Source organism: Podarcis erhardii (genome assembly GCF_964252035.2).
Source record: "Podarcis erhardii genome assembly, chromosome: Z".
NCBI classification, from domain to species: Eukaryota; Metazoa; Chordata; class Lepidosauria; order Squamata; family Lacertidae; genus Podarcis; species Podarcis erhardii.
In genome coordinates this window covers 18,710,425-18,730,788 of record NC_138504.1, presented here as the reverse complement: position 1 = coordinate 18,730,788, position 20,364 = coordinate 18,710,425, and the positions used below count along the sequence as shown (strand labels likewise).

At 44.1% G+C, this 20,364-nt stretch overlaps 1 protein-coding gene across 1 annotated transcript; it reads left to right on the top strand.

The window, feature by feature from the left end:
* Positions 1–11,129: 11,129 nt before the first annotated feature.
* Positions 11,130–19,610, top strand: LOC309333349 (uncharacterized protein). Its single transcript, XM_081846720.1, has 10 exons — positions 11,130–11,604; positions 15,151–15,224; positions 15,356–15,393; positions 15,544–15,660; positions 15,883–15,962; positions 16,399–16,495; positions 16,658–16,741; positions 17,083–17,187; positions 17,587–17,632; positions 17,936–19,610. Exons 1-10 carry the CDS (start codon positions 11,585–11,587, stop codon positions 17,986–17,988), a joined length of 714 nt encoding a protein of 237 aa, XP_081702846.1. The 5' UTR covers positions 11,130–11,584; the 3' UTR covers positions 17,989–19,610.
* Positions 19,611–20,364: the final 754 nt, after the last annotated feature.

The window sequence follows — 20,364 nt, the reverse complement described above, 5'->3', positions numbered from 1 at the left end:
AGCTCAGCCAGACCTGGGCTCTTGCAGCACACATGAGAGAGAGGCTGTGGGAAGGGGGCGCTGCATGGGGCATCAGGACGTGCAGATACCATGGAATCTGATTTAGCTTGAGAACAACTTTTTAACAAACAAACAAAACCTATATATATATATATAAATAATAATAAAGACGACTCTGCTTGCAGCTTGCAAGTTTCAGCCCACCAGCAGCAGCAGCTGGCTTCGACTTATTGCATAGACTCTTGAGGGGAGGTCTGCCCTCCCCTCTCCCCATTAACCTTTGTCTCCAGGGCTCAGTGGTAGAAGGGAGAGCAGAGGAAGGAAAAGAACTGGGCTTGGCTTAATTGGGGGGGTTATGAGAGCATATGTGCACCTGGTGCTAAAGGATAAGGCTGCAGAACTGAGCAGAGCACATTTAAGAGCAAGAGGAGCTGAGCCCTGCTCCTGCCACCACCAACAGCAACTCCTAGATGTCCAGCTGTTCTTCTCAAGGGAGTCCAAAAAATGGCCAAAGGAGACTGGAGCTGTCAGTGCAGGTATGGAGACTGCAGAGTCTGGATAGGAGATCTTCTATTATTTATTTTCGTTTGAAGCAGAGTGGGGTGGAGACTAGATGGATCACTTTGAGGGGAAGCAGGTGGAGAGCAGTGGAACAGGATTGGGAACTTCCCCCTTCCCCACTGATATCATCCAACTGGGCACCCTGGGAATTGGCAGAGCCAACCTGCGCATGAGGCGTTGCAAGGCCATTGCCTCAAGCGGCAGAACCAGGTCCATAGAGCACCAGGCTTGCAGCCATGTCACAATTGTGACCACCATGACCACAGACATGCCCTTGTGAGTGTTTCACCAACACAACCTGCTTCTCTCCAGCCTCCTTTCCTGAAGGGGAAGCCAAGGACTGGAGGAGGAAACAGAGGCAGGGCTCAGGGTGTTTCAGCCTCAAGCAAAAACATCCGGGGCTGGTCCTGGGAGTGGACATTAGAAATTGCTTTTGATATGGAAAAGAGTGGAATGAAGGAAAGTGCGGGGAGAGGAGTGTGTTAAAGCAAAATGAATGAGTTTTCCAAACTAAAATTGGGATTGAAGCAGAGTTCTATTGATTCACAAAAAGGGCTTCTTCCAGCCCAGTGGAATTTTTGGCTCCCCTCACCCCAGCGTCTTAAAACACAGGAAGAGCTTGGGGAATAAATTTTGTCTGTAAGGTAGATGTTTGGAATGGTCTGTCCTTGGTGTGAAAAGAGGATTCTTTCAATATTTACTTTGGTGAACTACATCTCCCACAACAACAGCTCTGAAGATGGCACAGATGTTCAGAGCGGGTTGCTGATAATGCCAAGGTCATGTTTGATCCATGTATAGGCCAACTGCCTTATTCCTGCATTGTAGGGGATTGAACTAGATCAGTGGTTCCCAGTTAGCTAATTACTGAGGACCTCTTATTTTTCAAAAGCCAAGCCACAGACCCCCTACTTTTGAAAATTTTTATAACTCTATGGTAGTTACCTCTGCAAAGCAATTTTTTGAACAAAATGTGGGGTAATAAGCAAAGGATTTTAGGTATACTAAAAAAAAAAACCACCCATAAAATTTATGATATTGCCATGCAAAAATGAGAAGAAATTAGTTGGAGGGAGGCAAGGGATGGGGCCACAGACCCCTGATTCGGAATAACTGAACTAGATGGTCCTCTGTGTGCCTTCCAACTCTACAATCCTATGATCCTGTATCTTAAACACAAATCTTGAGGAATAAAGCTTTTGCTTTATTCTGATTTGCACTTGTGTCCCTACTCCCCACATGTAGAATTGCTATACGTTTGGATTTTCCTGGACATTAAAGCATTTCCCTCAAGGACACTTGTTTCCAACGGCCAAATCCTGGCAATTCCAGGCGGATGGCAACCCTACCCACTTGTGCCAGATTGCCTGGCATACATTACAAGCATCTAGACACATAGATTATCTAGAATCCCAAGCAGTGACATTGTGAAACTTTAATAGGAATAAAAGGTAGGGGGAAAGGAGGCACAATGTCAAGCAGGTTAGAGAATAAACCAGAGCACTGTGGGTCTAATGAATCTCTTGCTCCCCACTCTGCCCTTCTAACAATAACATTTTTTTGCTTGCTGGATGGCTGTGTGCAATGAGACCTCAGTCACTGAGGAAGGGTGCTGGCCCAGTGGTAGAAGTATGTGCTTGGCATGCAGGCGATCCAAAAATCAATTCAACAGCAAAATTCCAGTTCTCGTGTTTTCTGTATAAATGGGTAATTAAAAGGGGAATAGCATGGTGCCTTCCACAGAGTCAGACCATTGATCCGCCTAACTCCTTAAGGGAGGACCAGAGCTCGCTGGTGATGCAGGTCCCAGAACAGTCTCCAGCATCTCCAGGTGAAACTGAAAACATCACCTGCCTGGAACCTTGTAGAGCCACTGCCAATCAGTACAGACAGTGCTGAGTTAGGTAGCTATGATCCATCCACCATCACCCTTTGCCCGAAGCAAAGGCACATCGCTGGTCCAAATCTTTTCAAGAATTTCCCTGCTCACCAAGCTACCTGCCCTCCTTTATGCATTGCCGATGGCTTATCAAAGGGATCCTCACTGCAAGTATCATCAAGGCAGACAGCTTTATGAAACCTTGGTGCCCTTTCTTACAAAATGCTAACAGGGACAATGGCAGCAGTTGCCACCTGGACTTACAGGGTGCAGCTTATTTTAGAGCCATCAATTGTACACATTTGGAATGGCCCTTGAGAAATTATAGTCTGCCTATATTCAGCAGCTTACCACCTTGTTTGTTAAAAATTAATAAAAAGCATGCTTAAAATAAAACAGGAAAAATGGTTTTTTTCCCTGGCTTCTTGAGAAAAGAATAATGTCTAATTATTTGTATCTGCTTTTAAATGTTGTGTTTCTTTGTAATGAGTTTTACTGGGTCTGTGGTCTTTTTAAGTTGCTTACCTTCACTAAAATATATAAATATACTCAACTGGAAACTTTTATTATACAAATTCAAACCCGCTTTTCTTTCTTAGAATGTCCTCCAAGGAAATTAGATGATGAAATGGATAGCAAAATTCTTTGGGTGGGGAGGAGGGTTCAATGTTATAATAGATTAGATATGGACAGTCCTTCAGTACAGCAAAACTTGACACTTTGAGACCTTTTAGTTCTTCCCAAAAGGACTTCACCCACTATTTAGGGGGAAGTATGTGGTAACTGGCCTTCTGCAGTACTTATTTCACATTCTTGGACTCCTAATCTTACATGTAAATTAGAGCTGGAACCATCTCAGGCCCTATGGCTCTTGAGATGACCATGACCTATTGAGCAAAACCACAGAATAGACCTCCCTGGTGACTAAACCCCACTTGCTTTTACAAAATAAATTAACAACAGAGGAAAATCACGGAAGAAATGAAATGGCTTTTGAAATTAATGAAGGAGATTCCTATTATCCACATGTATTACGGGACATGTTAAAAGGGCCCCTAATGGGAAATTCTGTAAACAAAGGTAGCAGGCTTTGAAAAGCTTACACAGATACACAAGGACACATTGCTAAAGGAAACGAAGGGATTTGAAGTGACCATGAATGAACAGGTAGTACCTAGAAGAAGGTTACAACTGGATTACCTTTTTGTAAACAAAACAAAAACAAAACAACCCCAAAAATAAAACCGGAAGCAGCAGGACTCCTTATGAACTCTTAAAAAAACAAAACACAAAACTACATATCCCTACCTAGTCACCAAATGTGAGGGGAAATGTAAACAAGCATCTTACATTGCTTTAAATGATAACCAGATTCTACAATTTTTAACCACACCAGAAGTAAAAGCAAGGGGCATTAATAAGTTTTTGAAAAATCATGCAATTCATTTGTAGGCAAGGGAAAGCTTTCTGAAATGTACAAAATCTTACTAAGACGCACAACGGGTTGAAATGACTAAGCAGCGGACGATATTCGGGGGGGACAGTGGTTTGCCGCATGGGGAAATGTTCCTTTCTATTCATCTTAAGCAAAGATGCGGTGACCTTGTACATCCATAAATAACTTTCAGAAATGTATTTCATTACTTCCCAAACCTTACCAATGGGCTACCAAATGGCATTTCTTTCTATTTTTGATGAAACTGGGGAAGCAGCTTTAGAAGAAGGGGTTCTTGACATTCACTGGCCTGGAAAACACCTGATGCCCATAGTGATGTCCGCAAATTGTGGGTGTTGCATTGATGGAGAAACTAAGGCAACCAATGGGGACATGACGCAACCTGTGTTCTAAAGATACATTTCGTGCAATGTGGGTTTTCTTTAATAAACATCTAAAGATTATACCGGGCTTCTTCAAACGCACATAGCCTCTTACAAGCAGAGGTTTTAGATTAATTTTTTTGTAAACGTCTGTAATAAATAGTGGTTACTGAAAATACAACCAAACAATGCAATGCTGGACTCATCCCTCCATCCGTGCCTAGGAAGCACGGGTCCGAGTAATTTCTGCCTTACTCTGCTCTTTTCTTTGTGAAAGCCTGCTCTTTAGCTTTTAAATCGGAGCAAACGTCAATCCACCCCCTCCCAAATAAACATTTTTTTTTTATGAGCCCCCCTACTCTGCCTGTGCTTTAAGCCAACTGCTTTCTTCGGCTACTGTCTCAATGTGCAGAAATTGAGCACATGAATTTTTCAGCATCGTGAGTTTCCCCCAAGATAGTGTCGAGATAAGCCGTGTTTGTGTGGCTTCGCATTGCACCAATCAAGCTGCACCTTGGTTTTCAAACATTTTCAAACATTTTGGAAGTCAAATGGACTTCGAGAGCAGATTAAGTTTGGCGCTTTTGTTTTTGCTCTGTATTTTGCATTTTTGGTTTTTGATGCTTTTTCGGTTAATTTGCTTTTGTGACTGTGTGGACCCCAGTGCTTGATTGATTGTGTGGCTGCAGAAATGGATAAAAGCCCCCATCCTAATAATGGCTATCATCGGTGCAGGTAAGGAAATAAAAGTAATTTTATTATCATCTACAATACTGTCTTATTTATTTTATAGGCATAGTACATTGATGATTGCTTTCATTTTATGGATCAATGGTCTTGTTAGATAGTAAAATTCATGTTAAATTGCTGTTTTAGGGGTTGGAATGGATTAATCCGTTTTGCATTACTTTCTATGGGAAAGTGCAATTTGGTTTTGGAACATTTTGGTTTTAGAACAGACTTCCGGAATGGATTAAGTTTGAGAACCAAGGTACCACTGTAGTCCTATTTGGACATGTTGGAAGATTAGACAGCTCAGTCAGTAGAGCATGAGACTCTTAAATCTTAGGGTTGTGGTTTCAATGGGCAAAAGATTCCTGCATTGCAGGGGGCTGGACTAGATGACCCTCGTGGTCCCTTCCAGTCCTAAAATTCTATGATTCTACAAAGATGGGACCCTGAGTTATGTCCCTTATAGCACTAATTAGAGGGGAGTTTTGTGGTTACCATAGTTCCACTTTGGGGCAAGGAGGAAGTACTCAGAAGTCTGATTCACTTTGACAAATATTTTTCAGATCATGGAATCACAGAATTATAGAGTTGGAATTGCAACTCAAAATAATCCCTGACAAATGACCTGACAGATGTTTTTAACTGTTTTTAGAATGTTTTGGTTGTTTGGGAATTACTTAAGAAAAAGTGTGTGTGTTTGCCACTTTGGGCTCCTTCAGGAGGAAGGTTGGGATACAGAAATTATTTATATATATATATATATATATATATATATAATCTTTATTAATTTTCACATAGACAAATATACATGGGTTACATAACATATAAAACAGAAAATGATACAAATGAATAGAAACAATGAAATAAGAAAAGATAAAGGAACAAACATAAACAAATACAATATATTACACTTACATGACAGATTAAAATATATAACTTCCAATAGTTCTCATTATACTACTTTTATTATCTGTATTCCTTGCACAGATTCCTATTATTTTGTCTTGTGTATGTATATATAATCCACTATTATATTTTATGTAATTCTTGGTCACCAGTGTCACTCTATTTCTGCAAGTATCTTATTGTTCGTACAATACATTTTTAAATATTCCTTAAATATTTTCCATTCCCTATATATCTTCTGGTTTGACACTCCTTTAATTTTTCCAGTCAGTTTTGCTAGTTGCAGGTATTCTATCATAAGAGTTTGCCACTTTGTAATCGTTGGTAAGATTTCATTCTTCCAATTTCTTGCCACTATTATTCTGGCTGCCGTGATTGCATACATAAACAATGGTCTTATATATTTTTTTTATTTCCATTGGTAATATACCTAACAGAAAAATTTCTGGTCTTTTTTGAAATGTAAGTTTGAATAGTTTTTTTAATTCACTATAAATGTTATTCCAAAATTCACGGATAGCTTCGCAGTTCCACCACATATAGAAATATGATTCTGTATCTTTTTTACATCTCCAACATATTGGCGATCTGCCTTTATACATTTTTGCAAGTTTTAGAGGAGTGTGATGCCATCTGTATATCTGAGGTTATAGCATGCCGTGAATTTTATATCTGTCCTCCATAATCTTTCCCATTGTTCCATGTAAATATTGTATCCCAAATCTTACCATTACAACTTTTAACATGTTCTTCTTTTACTTCCCATTCTAATAAATAGTCATAAATTCGTGATATGTGTTTTCCTTTATTACGGGTTAAGGCTTTTTCAAATTTAGATGTTTCCTTTGCGATACCTTCTTTCTTATCTATGCACAGTCTTTGGTTTAACTGGGGATATATAAATTCTATCATCATCATCATCATCACCATCATCTTAACCTTTGAGTGCACATCCCTTGCTGCCTCTTGGAATAAAACAAAGTGGCTTGAAAACAAGACAGTCTCACAGGTTTACTTAAAAAGCAAACACAGAGTGAGGGTGTGTGTATCGGATACGAATGCTTTTTGTTTGATATCAGGATGCAAGGCACTTAGGAGAGACAAAGGTGTCTGTAAGACACGACTTTGATAGCAGATAATATACTAAAGACCCAAGAACAGAAATCCAGACTCTACAGCCAAAGTCCTGTCCAATGCCGTGTCAGGAGAACATTAAGCATAGCCTCCTGAATCCTGGCTGGTATTGTTTTCAACAGAGCTTTTTGGTCCGAGTTTGATCCCACTTGCGCAAATCGATTTGCAATTGCAGGTCCGTTTCCCAAATCTGCTACAAACCATGATAATCTCCAGTACCCTTGCTAATGAGCTGCTTGTATTTCGCCAAGGCTGCATTGTTGAGTTCTGTGTTAAGATGAACCAGCACCGTCAGAACCTCACTATTAAAGTGCGTACCCCAAGAAGGAGTCTCTTGCTGCCTCTTGAAATAAGATCGATAAGCGAATTGGTATTTATATATTTTATTTCCTTATTTGAAGCATTTGCACCCTGCTTGTCAGTCAAAGAAGGCTCCTAGACTGGCTTGCATACTGTCAAGTAAAACAAGACAGTACCTGCTGGAATCTTACAGTGTTAACAACACAACACACAAAAATGAAAAAGGACAGGGAAGGGGAAGGGGGGAGCAGATTTTGAAACAATATGCCTCTTCACACACAAACTGAGCACTAAAAACATTTTTTCACTTCAGAAGCCAATATGAAAGCAACTATTTACAAAAACCTAGAGGTCCAGGAGAGATTTGATTCTGTCTGTCTTTAAAAGAAAACTTGCCTAATCTGTGCTACCCCAAACAAGAAGCAATGGAATTCTGCCGTGCAGCAAAAATTGTATGAGAAAGGAGTGTGAATGAAAAGCACATATTAGTCAAAATAAATGTCCAATCTAGAGGGTCACATTCTCCCCTGTCTTTCAGGGTTATTCAGTTAAGCACACTGTCTGGGGAAAGGTTTGACATCTGAGACTAGATCTGCAGTACTCATAAACATTTCACTCTTTGGAGATGAGTAGTCAGCACCATCCAAGTATAGGAGGAGGGGGGTGGGGGTGGAAGACAGGGTTGAAGAAATAGAAGAATGCATTCAATCTCCTACATGAAGCCAGAACCAATTATGAAGCTTTACCAGTTGGTTATAGATCAAATGCATGGATCATGCAGCTGCAAAGAGTTCTACCCAGCCGCTCCCACAGGCAACATGGAATTCTTCTGTGCAATTTACAGTGGTACCTCGGGTCAAGAACTTAATTCGTTCCGGAGGTCCGTTCTTAACCTGAAACTGTTCTTAACCTGAAGTACCACTTTAGCTAATGGGGCCTCCTGCTGCCGCTGCTCCGCCACCGCACAATTTCTGTTCTCATCCTGAAGCAAAATTCTTAACCCAAGGTACTACTGTGGACGCTCAGGTTGCGAACATGATCCGTGCGGGATGCACATTCGCAACCCGCGGCAGCCAAAACTTGCAGCGGCGTGTCTGTGCATGCGCGGGTTGCGACCTGGCACTTCAGCGCATGCACAACCGCTGAAACCCAGATGTAACCCGTTCCTGTACTTCCGGGTTTCGGCGGTGCGCAACCCCAAAAAACACAACCTGAAGCATCCGTAACCCAAGGTATGACTGTATTTCTGGGTTAGCGGAGTATGTAACCTGAAGCGTCTGTAACCTGAAGCGTCTGTAACCTGAGGTACCACTGTATTATTATTGTTATTGTTAATAATAATAATAATAATAATAATAATAATACAGTGGTACCTTGGGTTACATACGCTTCAGGTTACATATGCTTCAGGTTACACACTCCGCTAACCCAGAAATAGTGCTTCAAGTTAAGAACTTTGCTTCAGGATAAGAACAGAAATCGTGCTCCGGCGGCGCGGCAGCAGCAGCAGGAGGCCCCATTAGCTAAAGTGGTGCTTCAGGTTAAGAACAGTTTCAGGTTAAGAATGGATCTCCAGAACGAATTAAGTACTTAACCTGAGGTACCACTGTAAAGATGTAAGGCGAGCCTATATTGCACCTCATTAAAAATGCCAGGTCACTTCACAACAATATGCTGATGGATTCAATAGAATCAGCAATAAATATTGGGCCACGGTCCTTGGCTGGTACCCTGAAATGCACAGCCCCTGCGCCAGTCCTGAAGACTGAGGAGGCTCAAGGCCAGAGGTCAGCAACCTTTTTCAGCCGTGGGGGGGGGGGCAGACTACAGTAGTACCTCAGGTGGTGCTTCAGGTTAACCTAAAGTGGTGCTTCAGGATAAGAACAGTTTCAGGTTAAGAACAGACCTCCGGAACGAATTAAGTTCTTAACCCGAGGTACGACTGTATATTTTTTTGGGGGGAAATGAACTAATTCATATGCCCCACAAATGCCCCCCAAGGGTGCAGGGCAGCGGCGTAGCGTGGGTTGTCAGCACCCGGGGCAAGGCAAGTAATTTGCGCCCCCTAACCCAGGGCAAGGCAAGTAATTTGCGCCCCCTAACCCGGGGCAAGGCAAGTAATTTGCGCCCCTAACCCCTAACCTGCCGCTGCTGCCAGCTTCTTCTTGCTGCTGCCTGGGCTGGGGTATCTACGGTAAGGTAGCCACTGCGGCGGCGGCGGGTCCGTGTCAGGTGATCTGAGGCGAGTTGCCGCTGGCGCTGCCGCCCAAACGATGCCGCTTGCCTGGAGGAGGAGGAGGGCAGAGAGGCGAGGAAAATGCAACATGGCCCAGCAGCTGCAGCAGCGGCGGCGGGGCTGTGAGGAGGGGCTGCCTGGCGCGCCCTCCGCGGCCCTGATGCACGGGGACCACGGCTAGCGCTGAGAGCCGCTGCCTGCCGGACGCCTTCAGCCCGGACGCGCGCACAGCTCGTCGGTTCCACGAGACATGGGGCTCTGCTACAGCCTGCTCTTCGGCGACCCCGGAGGCGGCGAGTGCGCCCCCCCAGATGTTGCGCCCGGTGCGGCCAGCCCCCCTGCACCCCCACGCTACGCCACTGGTGCAGGGCATGCATCCTGGGGGCGGGCCACGTTGCCCGCGGGGGTGGGGCACCCAGCGCAGGTGGGGGGGACAGCCGTCATGAAACCCCACCAGGATCGCACTGCCGGGGGCGGTGCGCCCCCCCTGCACTCCTCTTCCTCTACCAGTGAGTCAATGTAGTCAGTGCTAAGTTGGATTTTCACAATGGTCTGATGCAGCGTAAGGCATATTCCTATGACTAAACCTTGTGCATAAGTTGCACTCATGAAGCTTAGAATGTAAGTCAGGGGTCAGCAAACTTTTTCAGCAGGGGGCTGGTCCACTGTCCCTCAGACCTTGTGGGGGGGCAGACTATATTTTGGAGGGGGGAGGAATGAACTAATTCCTATGCCCCACAAATAACCCAGAGATGCATTTTAAATAAAAGGACACATTCTACCCATGTAAAAACACACTGATTCCCTGACCATCCACGGACAATTGGGCCGGATCCGGCCCCCGGGCCTTAGGTTGCCTACCCCTGCTCAAGGAAATAACTTTCTGCACTTCACATTAACTCAGAAGAAAGCCCAGTTGTGCTCAGATGCTCAAAATTCCCTTTTCACCTTTGAAACAGGAAGTCTGATGCCTGGTCTTGCAACTTTCTGCACTTCACGTTAATGCAGAAGATGGCACAGTTGTGCTCAGATGCTCAAAATTCCCTTTTCACCTTTGAAACTTTGGAGGGTCTGTTTCAATTGACATCGGGACAGCTCAACTGGCAGTGCAGCTGCCTTTATTGCAGAGGCGGAAAGTTTCCTTCCTTTAATATTCAGGATTTCTGTACTTACATAAAAATAATAAAATTGTTTATGCTGTTAAAAGTCATGAATGAACTCTCACAACTTGTTGATAAGGTAACTTGCTTGTGTTTCGATAAATAGTATAAGAGGAGCATTCTTGGGAAGTTGCACTTTGCAGAGTCAATCTAGCCTAGCACTGCCTACACTGACTGGCAGCAGCTCTGCAGGGTTTTCAAACAGGGGGGCCATTTCCAGCCCTGTCTGGTGGAGAGCCTGGAGTGAACCTGGGATCTCCTGCATGCAAAGCAACTAGGATCAGGAGGCATGAGTTTTCTACTGTATTTCAAAAAATGTTTGGGTGGGCTCTCTTTAGAAAAGTTGCAAGAAAATGTATGAGCTGGTTTGTGATAAAAAGGGATCTGTAAAGCTGCAAACAGCAAGTGTCCCAAAGTGAGGGAGAAAACATCGGAACTAAAGAGGGGGGAGATTTGTTCAGGGTCAAGGTGGGTGGGTTGCCATGGAAACAGTGTCCTGCCCATCTCTGTGACATCTATTGCTGCTTGCATAAAAGACAGCAGTTCCACATCTCCTTCGCGAGTTAGTTGGGAGGAGTTGGCTGAGATAGAAGTGGGACGGAGGAGCAAGCAATCTTGCTAGCTACCGAGCGAGCGAGCGAGCGGCCAACAGGGGAGATAGGTGTAGACTTTTCTTTTATTTGCTCCAACTTTTATTTTATTTGCTTCAACTTTATCATTTCATTTTTCATTTGGATATTTTGTGCACATATTTTCCTGGACACTTTTGACAGAGAGGAGTAGCAGTAGGGTTAGGGGCAAGGTTCGGAGTTACTGCTGCGTGAGGATTTTAAACCGGAGGGGATTTTACCTGAAGAGATGGCCAGCATCGTCAATATGTAAGTAGGATTTCTTCTGCCTCTTCTTTTTAGTCTTCTGGAGCGAGGGCTTGGGGTCCCCCACACGGCCAGCATCCTCATGGAATTTAACATTTTCCCGAAGAGCTTAACTACTCTTCGCGCGCCCCCCCCCCCCTTTCCCTGCCGTCCCGTCAAATCTCATTGTAGCTCCTCTGCTTAGAGTGAGCTGCCGTTAGCGCCAAGGATGCAGGTTCGATACCCATAAGGTACAGCTGCATATTCCTGCATTGAAGGAGGTTGAACTAGATGATCCTCAGGGTACCTTCCACGATTATTATTTTTTTGGATGCTTTTTATTACATTCATAGCCCACTTTGCATCCAAGCAGTTTAAGGTGGTCTTTATGGCTTGCCTTTCCCCCTGTTTCCCCCCTCACAACAAACCTGTTCGGCAGGCTAGGATGGGAGTGACTGGACCCAATATCAAACAGCGCACTTCGTGACTGAGTGGGGACTTGCACTCGGATCTCCTAGTCCAGAATTCTAACCACTATACACCCCCCCGCCCTCGCTCTACCCCTTCTCCGTTTCTCAACTCTTCGGACGCTCTGTCAGTCCTCCTGTCAGTCACTCCGGCACTAAGAGAGTTTTAATCGCATTCTTCGGCTCGTCTATGCCTCGATGCTTTGACGACCCTCCTAGAAGCCCCCTTAGTTCTCCAGGCTGGGCAGGGTTTTCCTAAAAGCATTATGCTGAGGGTTCTTTTAAACGCGGGAAATGTTTCCCTTCTCTTTGCTTTGCCGGGGGTGGTGGGGTGGTGGTGGGGAGTGTTGGAATCTCCCCCCAAAAACATGAGGTGCACTACTGTGTTCCTGTGGAGAGCCGTTTGGGGTCTGTGGGTGCATAAAAACACGGAGAGAGCCCTGTTGCTAGATTAGAGGGAAAGCCTATCTAGTCCAAACAGATGTGTCCTGTAAAACTCACAAGCAGTAGCCCGCTCCTGCGGCTTGTCCTCTAGCAGTTGGCTCCAGAGGTAGAGTGCCTCTGTTCATGGAAGCTCTATATAGCGATGTTCGGTAATGGTAAAAGATGCTGTTTTTCTCCTCCAACAATTGGTGTAATCTGCTTCCCAGCCCGGCAGGCTACTTGTCCTTTGAGCATCAGGTGCCGGCAAATTTCAGAAACTGATTTAAGTTCCCACCAGCGTTCTGAAATCAGATGATTCAAAGCTCTCGCTCTCTCTCCTTTCACTCCGAGTCCATGATCATCTTGGATAACTCCTTCCTGCTCCTTTCCTTATTGGTTCTTTAAATAATAATAAATAAATTGTTAAAGATTTCTTGGTTTACCAAAAAAAAAAAAAATGCATTGTCTCTTTTTTCAAGTTGTGTTTTCTACGGATCAGTTTCATTTGTTGTGAGACATTAGTGTTGCGTGCAGCGTTAGATTAGGAAGAAAAGAGGTGGGGGAAGAGGGGAAGAGAGGGGGGTCCGGTGGCAATGCTTCTATTCTGCTTAGTGTATTTGTGGGTTCACTTACTATTCACTTGTTGCATTTCCTTGGTTGTGAGTATTTTACAAAAAAAGGGGCATTGTCTCTTTTTTCAAGTTGTGTTTTCTACGGATCAGTTTCATTTGTTGTGAGACATTAGTGTTGCATGCAGCGTTAGATTAGGAAGAAAAGAGGTGGGGGAAGAGGGGAAGAGAGGGGGGTCCGGTGGCAATGCTTCTCTTCTACTTTGTGTATGTGTGGGTTCACTTATTATTCACTTGTTGCATTTCCTTGGTGGTGAGAGGTTGGGGGGGCGTGACCTAGGGTGTTGGTGGTGGTCTTTGGTTGGCTGCAGTGAGATTTGTTTTTGTGCGTGAGTGGGCACTTAGGGTACAAATAACCAGAAACCTCGTCAAACTATACCTCCACAACAACAACTCCTCGTGGTAACAAATCAACAAATACCTGAGGAGATGCAACAGCACCAAATTTCCTTGTTGATACGATGTCCTGCAGCCGAAGTAGCGTGTTTGTGTTATTGCTATGCTTGCAAAGACTCCGTCTTCTCTTACACACACACACACACACACACACACACACACCCCATTTTGGTTGTAGGCTTCTGTCTCAACTTTTGAGATGTGTTGGGGAGGGGGGTTTACTGGGTTGTTTTTAACCTTTATTATGCATTTTGTGTTTTTATATTGTGATTTTTGTATTGTAACCAGTGCTTTTTTTCTATAAAAAAATGTTTAGGGGTAATCTCATTTTGACTCAAGAAAATCACCATTTTATAGTTCAAATCGGGGGAAATAAATGCAGTACAGTAAATGCAAAGATTCAAAAAATGTTTAGGGGTATGCGTACCCCTGCATCCCCAAGAAAAAAAGCACTGCTTTTAACTGAGACCTGCTGGTATAGGGCGGTATAACAAAGCGGGTTCTCCTTCATGGAGAGTATGTGTTGCGGTGGGAGCAACCATGACATCCCCTGTTGCTAGGCGGGTTAGTTTGGATGGCCACAAATTTGATTGGGCACCCCCAATGTTGCTTGGGAAAATTGATGGTTGCGATTTTATTTGATTGATGGGAGTGCTATATAGGTCCCTGTGCACAGCGTTGAACTTCCTCTTTTCGCTGCGCACATCGGATTACCCGCCCACCATCCCTTTAATTAGGGTTTCTTTGCGCTGACCTTTCTATGCCTGTCATGGGGTCGTCTGCTTTGGAGCAGGGGCCTGGTAGGAATGTTTACTATTGGGCTGATTGGCTGGGGCCATTTGGGTTTGCCTACTGCATAGCAAATCGTCACAACTTGTAAGGTTGCAGTTAGGCATTGGTGTTTTTTTGTTTTTTTTTTGTTTATTAAAGATTTTCTTGTTTTACAGAAGTATGTGTAATGGCTCTTGTATTTTTCCATGTACCATTTTTACAAATCAGTTTCATTTGTTGAGACATTGGGGGGGAGGAAGGGGGGAGGTGGGAAAGATGGGTGGGGGTGGGATCGGGTGGCGATGTTTCTATTTTGCTTAACGTATGTAGGGTTTGATGTCAGCGTTGCTCCTGCTGTTCATTTGTGTTTCTTTGGTGGTGAGAGAGGTTGGGGCTGGCCTAGGGTGTGGCTGTTCATTTGTTAATTTTTTGGTTGGTGGAGGGGATGTGGTTGGCTGTGCCTGCCCCTCCAATGCTGCTGCAGCAAGGGTATTCCATTAAAGGAATCCAGGGGCTCGCCATGCTTTCGTCCGTATCCCTGACAAAGGTCTAGGGCCACGCAAGAACCCCAGGGAGCATTTGGGGAGAGGTGTGAGCCTGGCTTCCAGCTTTATTCTTTCCCCAAAATTGTTTACCATTACTGACTTCCGTACAGGTGTGGTTGTCAGTTCTGTTCCTACCTCCAAGTGGGAACAGATAATCGCTAACCAATGCCTAAGGAACCACTCACTTACTGTAATTCAATAACGTTGTGGCCAAAATTATGCCAAAAACCAAAACAAAAATGATGTGTGAACAGTGTTTTTATTCAGGGGTGTCTTGGGGGCCCTTGACACGCAACAACAACAACAACAACAACGTCTGCTCCTCTCCTTGTCTTCTAGGTTCAGGAGACTGAGGGACATGGTATTCGGCGAGAGGCCTGAGCCCAAGAATTCCAGGGCTGCTGTGCGCCCAGGTGAACAAATGCTTCATTTTCATTTTGGAGCATAAGGAGGAATGGCCTTAATGCTTTAATACTCAACTGTGGAAAATAAGTAGAAATGAACTAACGTGCCCCCATGTCGTTTCCTTCTTCTCTTGTTGCAGATGATTCAGTGACTGTCAGGCCTGTGGTATCACGTGCGGTTAGTATTTGAGAAAACAGCACAGTACACACTAAATCCCTCACCCACCCACCCCCATCCACCAATGCTGTGTATACCCCCATTTGGGGGGTCTCAGATGCAGAGAAGCCCTCCTGCCATGAACTGACAGCCTTACTCTTGCCTTTTCAGCAACAGGAGAAGGATGAGTCATTCCTCTCGTGCGTGCTGGCCACTTGCTCAGAGGCCCGCATGAGAGAAAAGGACACCTTGAGGTACTCCAAAAATCTGGCCGTCAAGTCAATTGCGGTGAGTGAGAGGTTGCATGAGGTATCCAGGGGTGAGGTGGGCAGGAGAGCTGGGGTGGGATTTGGGGGATGCTGGGCAGAAGGAAGGCGTGGCGGGGTCTGGCCAAGAGAAGGGTTGTGCAGGCATTTGGCATTACATTGCCAATTCCTGCCCTGAGTTTGGTGCACCTGATGTCTGTAGGGAACTGACTTCTCCCCCACTCTGCCCTCTGTTCTCTATCAGGAAATCATGGGACGGATTCCGTGCTTTACGCACCCTGAATTGGTTCTTGCTATGGCACTGGAGGCTCTTTACCAACTGAGGTATGCTGGTGAGCTTGACAACAAGCTGGGGGGGAGAGAGAATGTGGAAAGGTGTTACCAGACCTTGCCACTTAGATTGGAATTAGATGGAATAATTGCTTACAATTTCTTGAGTTTTCTGCATTCAAAAAGCTTTATTTATGCAGCAACTATTTACAGTATGGGTGGAGATGTGAGAGAGAAAATTAACTAAGACCTAGAGGCTTGCATACAAAGTGCCAGGTAGACTGCCACATAAACAGTGCCCTCGTATGTTTATTTTAATTTTACCTTTATTCATTTTATCCTGTAAAATTTATACACTGCTTGATTGTAAAAAGTGGTTTAAGCTAACACATGCATTCACTAGACGTTCAAGAGAATGTAAAGTATTTGATGCACACACCCCTCAATATGATGAGACAGAGTCTTAAAAGGTTTCCCTCCTTCTCTCCAGCCTCATGAAGCCCAAATTGCCACTGAAGCTCCACAGCCTGATTGTGCATGCAGCCTTTGCGGCTGTCGTTGAGGTGAAAACTGAGGCCGACAGACATGTAAGTTGTTAGTTTTTAAATTTGACTTCTATGGTTATTTCTTCTTCACACACTTTAAGCATTGCACCCATTGCTCAACATCTGATCTCTCTTTCCTCTGCTTGGCGCATCCTCTCCCTCCCTCAACGGACCCACGTGAATGAAAATTGCCATTGTCTACAGGAGCTGGACGAACGTTATACTCTGATGCTAGGAGGCCTCCTCTGGGAAGCCCCAAGCACTAAGCTCCTGAACTTGCTGATGAATGTAAGTATATTGATGGCATCAGTCGCTGTTTTACCTAAAAAGCTTTCATGAAGAAGCCGCCACCTAGCATACACTTTCTCAGCATTGCACCTCTTGGGCCCTTCCCCTCTTGGAAGGCAAGCTGGCCACATGGAATAGCCAGCAAAGGCCCACTTGCCCAAACAGCTAAAGGAGGGCCTTTAACGCAGAGCTACAATTTGGGGCTGGACGACATTGCCATTTTAGAACAGTTGAGGACAGTGAGAAACGGATCTCTCTCTGAGCGTGTAAGGGGCTTCACAGTGGTCTGTCTCTTTCACCTAGACCAGCCCCTGATTCTGAGGTCTTCTTTCCTCCCACAGGAACTGAGAGGTTACACCAAAAGTCCAGTTGCAGCGGAGAGGCAGCTGGCAGCCAGTGGCATTGGCTCGCTGATGTCCTATGCCAAGGCGCTCCGTCGCCTGAAGGTAAGTATCTCACCTTTATTTATTAATTCCTTTGGCACACTTACATCTCACCTCAACAGCCCCAAGAGGCTCCCAGAGTGGCTTATGAAAGGATTCCCACAGTCTGGTATCAGGCACACAACACAACGTGTGTCCCTGGGATGCCAGACAATTCTGGAGACATTTCCTGCCTTCTTCCTTGGTGTTACACTTCCACCTCTGCCTAGTAGGCTGCAGGACCCATTGAAGTCGCCTGGGGCAAGGGATTAGGGCCAGGCAATAGAACTCACTCATCCCATGATGGAAGCAAGTCTTCCCTGGCTTGGGTCTGCTTCCATGTTCTCTTGTACCCATTATTTGTGGAGCATTTAGTATCAGATCAGTCATCTGATCCAGTATTGTGTTTTCTTTTCTCTACAGAATGTTCTCGTCCCTCTGGAGCTGGCTCACTTGTGCCCCAAAGAAGGTAAGACCCACAGCCTGGGGACATGGGACTCCATTTCCAGACTAACGAGGGCCCACTCAGTAGCTGCAGTATCCTTACTTGATGCAGACCTCCTGGGTCATGTGGCTATGAAATTCTGCCACAGGACAAACGTGGCTATTTCCCTCCAGGGCCAAACTGCAGGCTTGGAAGGAGTCATTGCCACCAAAGACAGGATCCATAAATAGAACCCCAGCCCTTTATGGTTGAATGGGTACCAGGTAAATTTGGTGAATCAGTAAATGTGACATAAATTAATCTCTCTTCTCCTTCATTCTCTTCCAGATGACATAATGCTTAGTGTTGATTTCAATTACGGAGATAAGACCGAAGTCTAAGTTTCGAGGCTCAGCAATTATGGAGTGGCAATTTTTGCTTACTGTTTAATTGTGTGTGTTGTTGCTAATTGTGATCATTGCTGTTGTTTTAGAATTATTTCCTATGCAATAGTACAGTGGTACCTCAGGTTAAGTATTTAATTCTCAGTCTCAGTCAGTTTTATTGCACATAGCCAAAGGCTGCCACAATGTACACAAAATTATTTGACAATTAAAAGAAAATATACTGAATTGATAAAAAAGACTTAAAACATTTATATTATTAAAACATTACGTATTCTAAACAAAGCTATAAAAGTACCCCAATGTACAAATAAAAACATTAAACAATAAAATTCATAAGCTAAAATCATCACATGGTCACTAATGTTAAAAACAATATCAATTAATACAGTGTGCAATTTATACTCAGAGTTTGGTGACAAAGATAGAGCATAGCCTGAGGTAGATAGATAGGATCAAATAAATTCATCTCCTTTACAGTTAATGGCTACCTTGGCTATATAATTTGCTCTAATTTTCCTAGCAGCAGTTGCAAAAAGTGCTACCCGCCAGGTCACATACTTATCTATGTCTGCAAGGAGATATAAAATCATGTCAAGGGGGTTCTAGCCAGGGGACCCTGTCATTATAGGTACCAAAAATCTTTTTCTTGCATCATTATATAACGGACAGTGCAAGATATAATGCATAAAGTAAGAATTTAATTCGATCTGGAGGTCCGTTCTTAACCTGAATCTGTTCTTAACCAGAAGCATCACTTTAGCTAATGAGGCCTCCTGCTGCTGCCGCAGCACGATTGCAGTTCTCATCCTGAGATAAAGTTCTTAACCCAAGGTACTATTTCTGGGTTAGCGGAGTCTGTAACCTGAAGCGTCTGTAACCTGAAGCTTCTGTAACATGAGGTACCACTGCACTTTTTAATTGCTTTTCAATTGTTGCTTTTTAAATTGTCCTGGTAAAGGAAAGTGTTCTGCTAATGTTGATTGTATTCTGAATTGCTTCAAGAAGCCTCATAGCAATGAATAATATTAAGAGTAATAAGTATTTTACCTGCCTTAATTATAATAAAGCATTGATATGCATATTTTAAATTAGTGGTTAAGGTCTTAAACTACATATTTTAATTGTTTTACATTTGTATTATTTACTGTGTTCTATAGATCAGGACGCGGGTAGCGCTGTGGGTTAAACCACAGAGCCTAGGACTTGCCGATCAGAAGGTCGGCAGTTCGCATCCCCACGACGGGGTGAGCTCCCGTTGCTCGGTCCCAGCTCCTGCCAACCTAGCAGTTCAAAAGCACGCCAAGTGCAAGTAGATAAATAGGTACCGCTCCGGCGGGAAGGTAAATGGCGTTTCCGTGTGCTGCTCTGGTTCACCAGAAGTGGCTTAGTCATGCTGGCAACATAACCCGGAAGCTGTACACTGGCTCCCTCGGCCAATAAAGCGAGATGAGCGCCGCAACCCCAGAGTCGGCCACGACTTGACCCAATGGTCAGGGGTCCCTTTACCTTTACCTTATAGATTTCAGTATTAATCTACATATATATCTACATGTTCTCTATCTCTGTATAAGTCCATATTCTGGTTTGTGACTGTAATAAATCAATTCATTCAATAAAGCTTTGGTGATTTTGCAATTCAGTAAATTGTCTCTGCCTCCATTTTTTGGTATTGAGGGAAACGCTTTATAAAATACGGTAATCAGAAAACATCAGGGTTGTATTAGTCAACATTAGTCCTTTCCACAGCAGACCTATTTAAATTGATGGGCACAAATTACGTGGATGTGTTGATTTTGAAGCATCTGTTCTGTATAAAACTCAGTTGACTACTACTCACAGGATATCATGGAATTGTAGAGTTGGAAGGGGCCACAAGAGTCATCTAGTCCAACCCCCTGCAATGTAGGAATATTTTGCCCAATGTGGGGCTCGAACCCACGACCCTGAGATTAAGAGTCTCACACTCTACTGACTGAGCTATGGGCAGATATATTTTTTGATAAATTGTCCCTTTAAAACATTTTGGTCTCTGCAGGAGTTGCTATGCCTAATCATTCCATCTAGTTCTGTCGAAAGGGAGGTGGGGGTTGTTTTCTGATTTCTTAATTGTGAAATTTTTTGGGAAGGGGAGGCATAGGTCCAAAGGAGACACTCAGATGGACCAGAGTGAAATGGGGCCAAGCCTTTGGGGCTTCTGGATGGCTTGGGGAATTTTAAAAGTATCACACCCAAACCAAAACTCTTGGTTGCTAGATGCCCCTGCCTTCTGTCATCATTTGAGTTTTCCTCTGTTTCCCTTTCAAGCTGCTGTCTGGAAGGAAGCCAAAGCCCACTTAAACTTAATAACGATTATAACAAAACATTCATTCA

Bases quoted from the DNA above. Each gene is read 5' to 3' on its own strand.
- LOC309333349 (XM_081846720.1), top strand. From the start codon at position 11,585: ATGGCCAGCATCGTCAATAT. The intron at 16,496-16,657 runs GTAAGTTGTTAG...CATTGTCTACAG, and splicing joins AAACTGAGGCCGACAGACAT to GAGCTGGACGAACGTTATAC. The intron at 17,188-17,586 runs GTAAGTATCTCA...TTTTCTCTACAG, and splicing joins AGGCGCTCCGTCGCCTGAAG to AATGTTCTCGTCCCTCTGGA.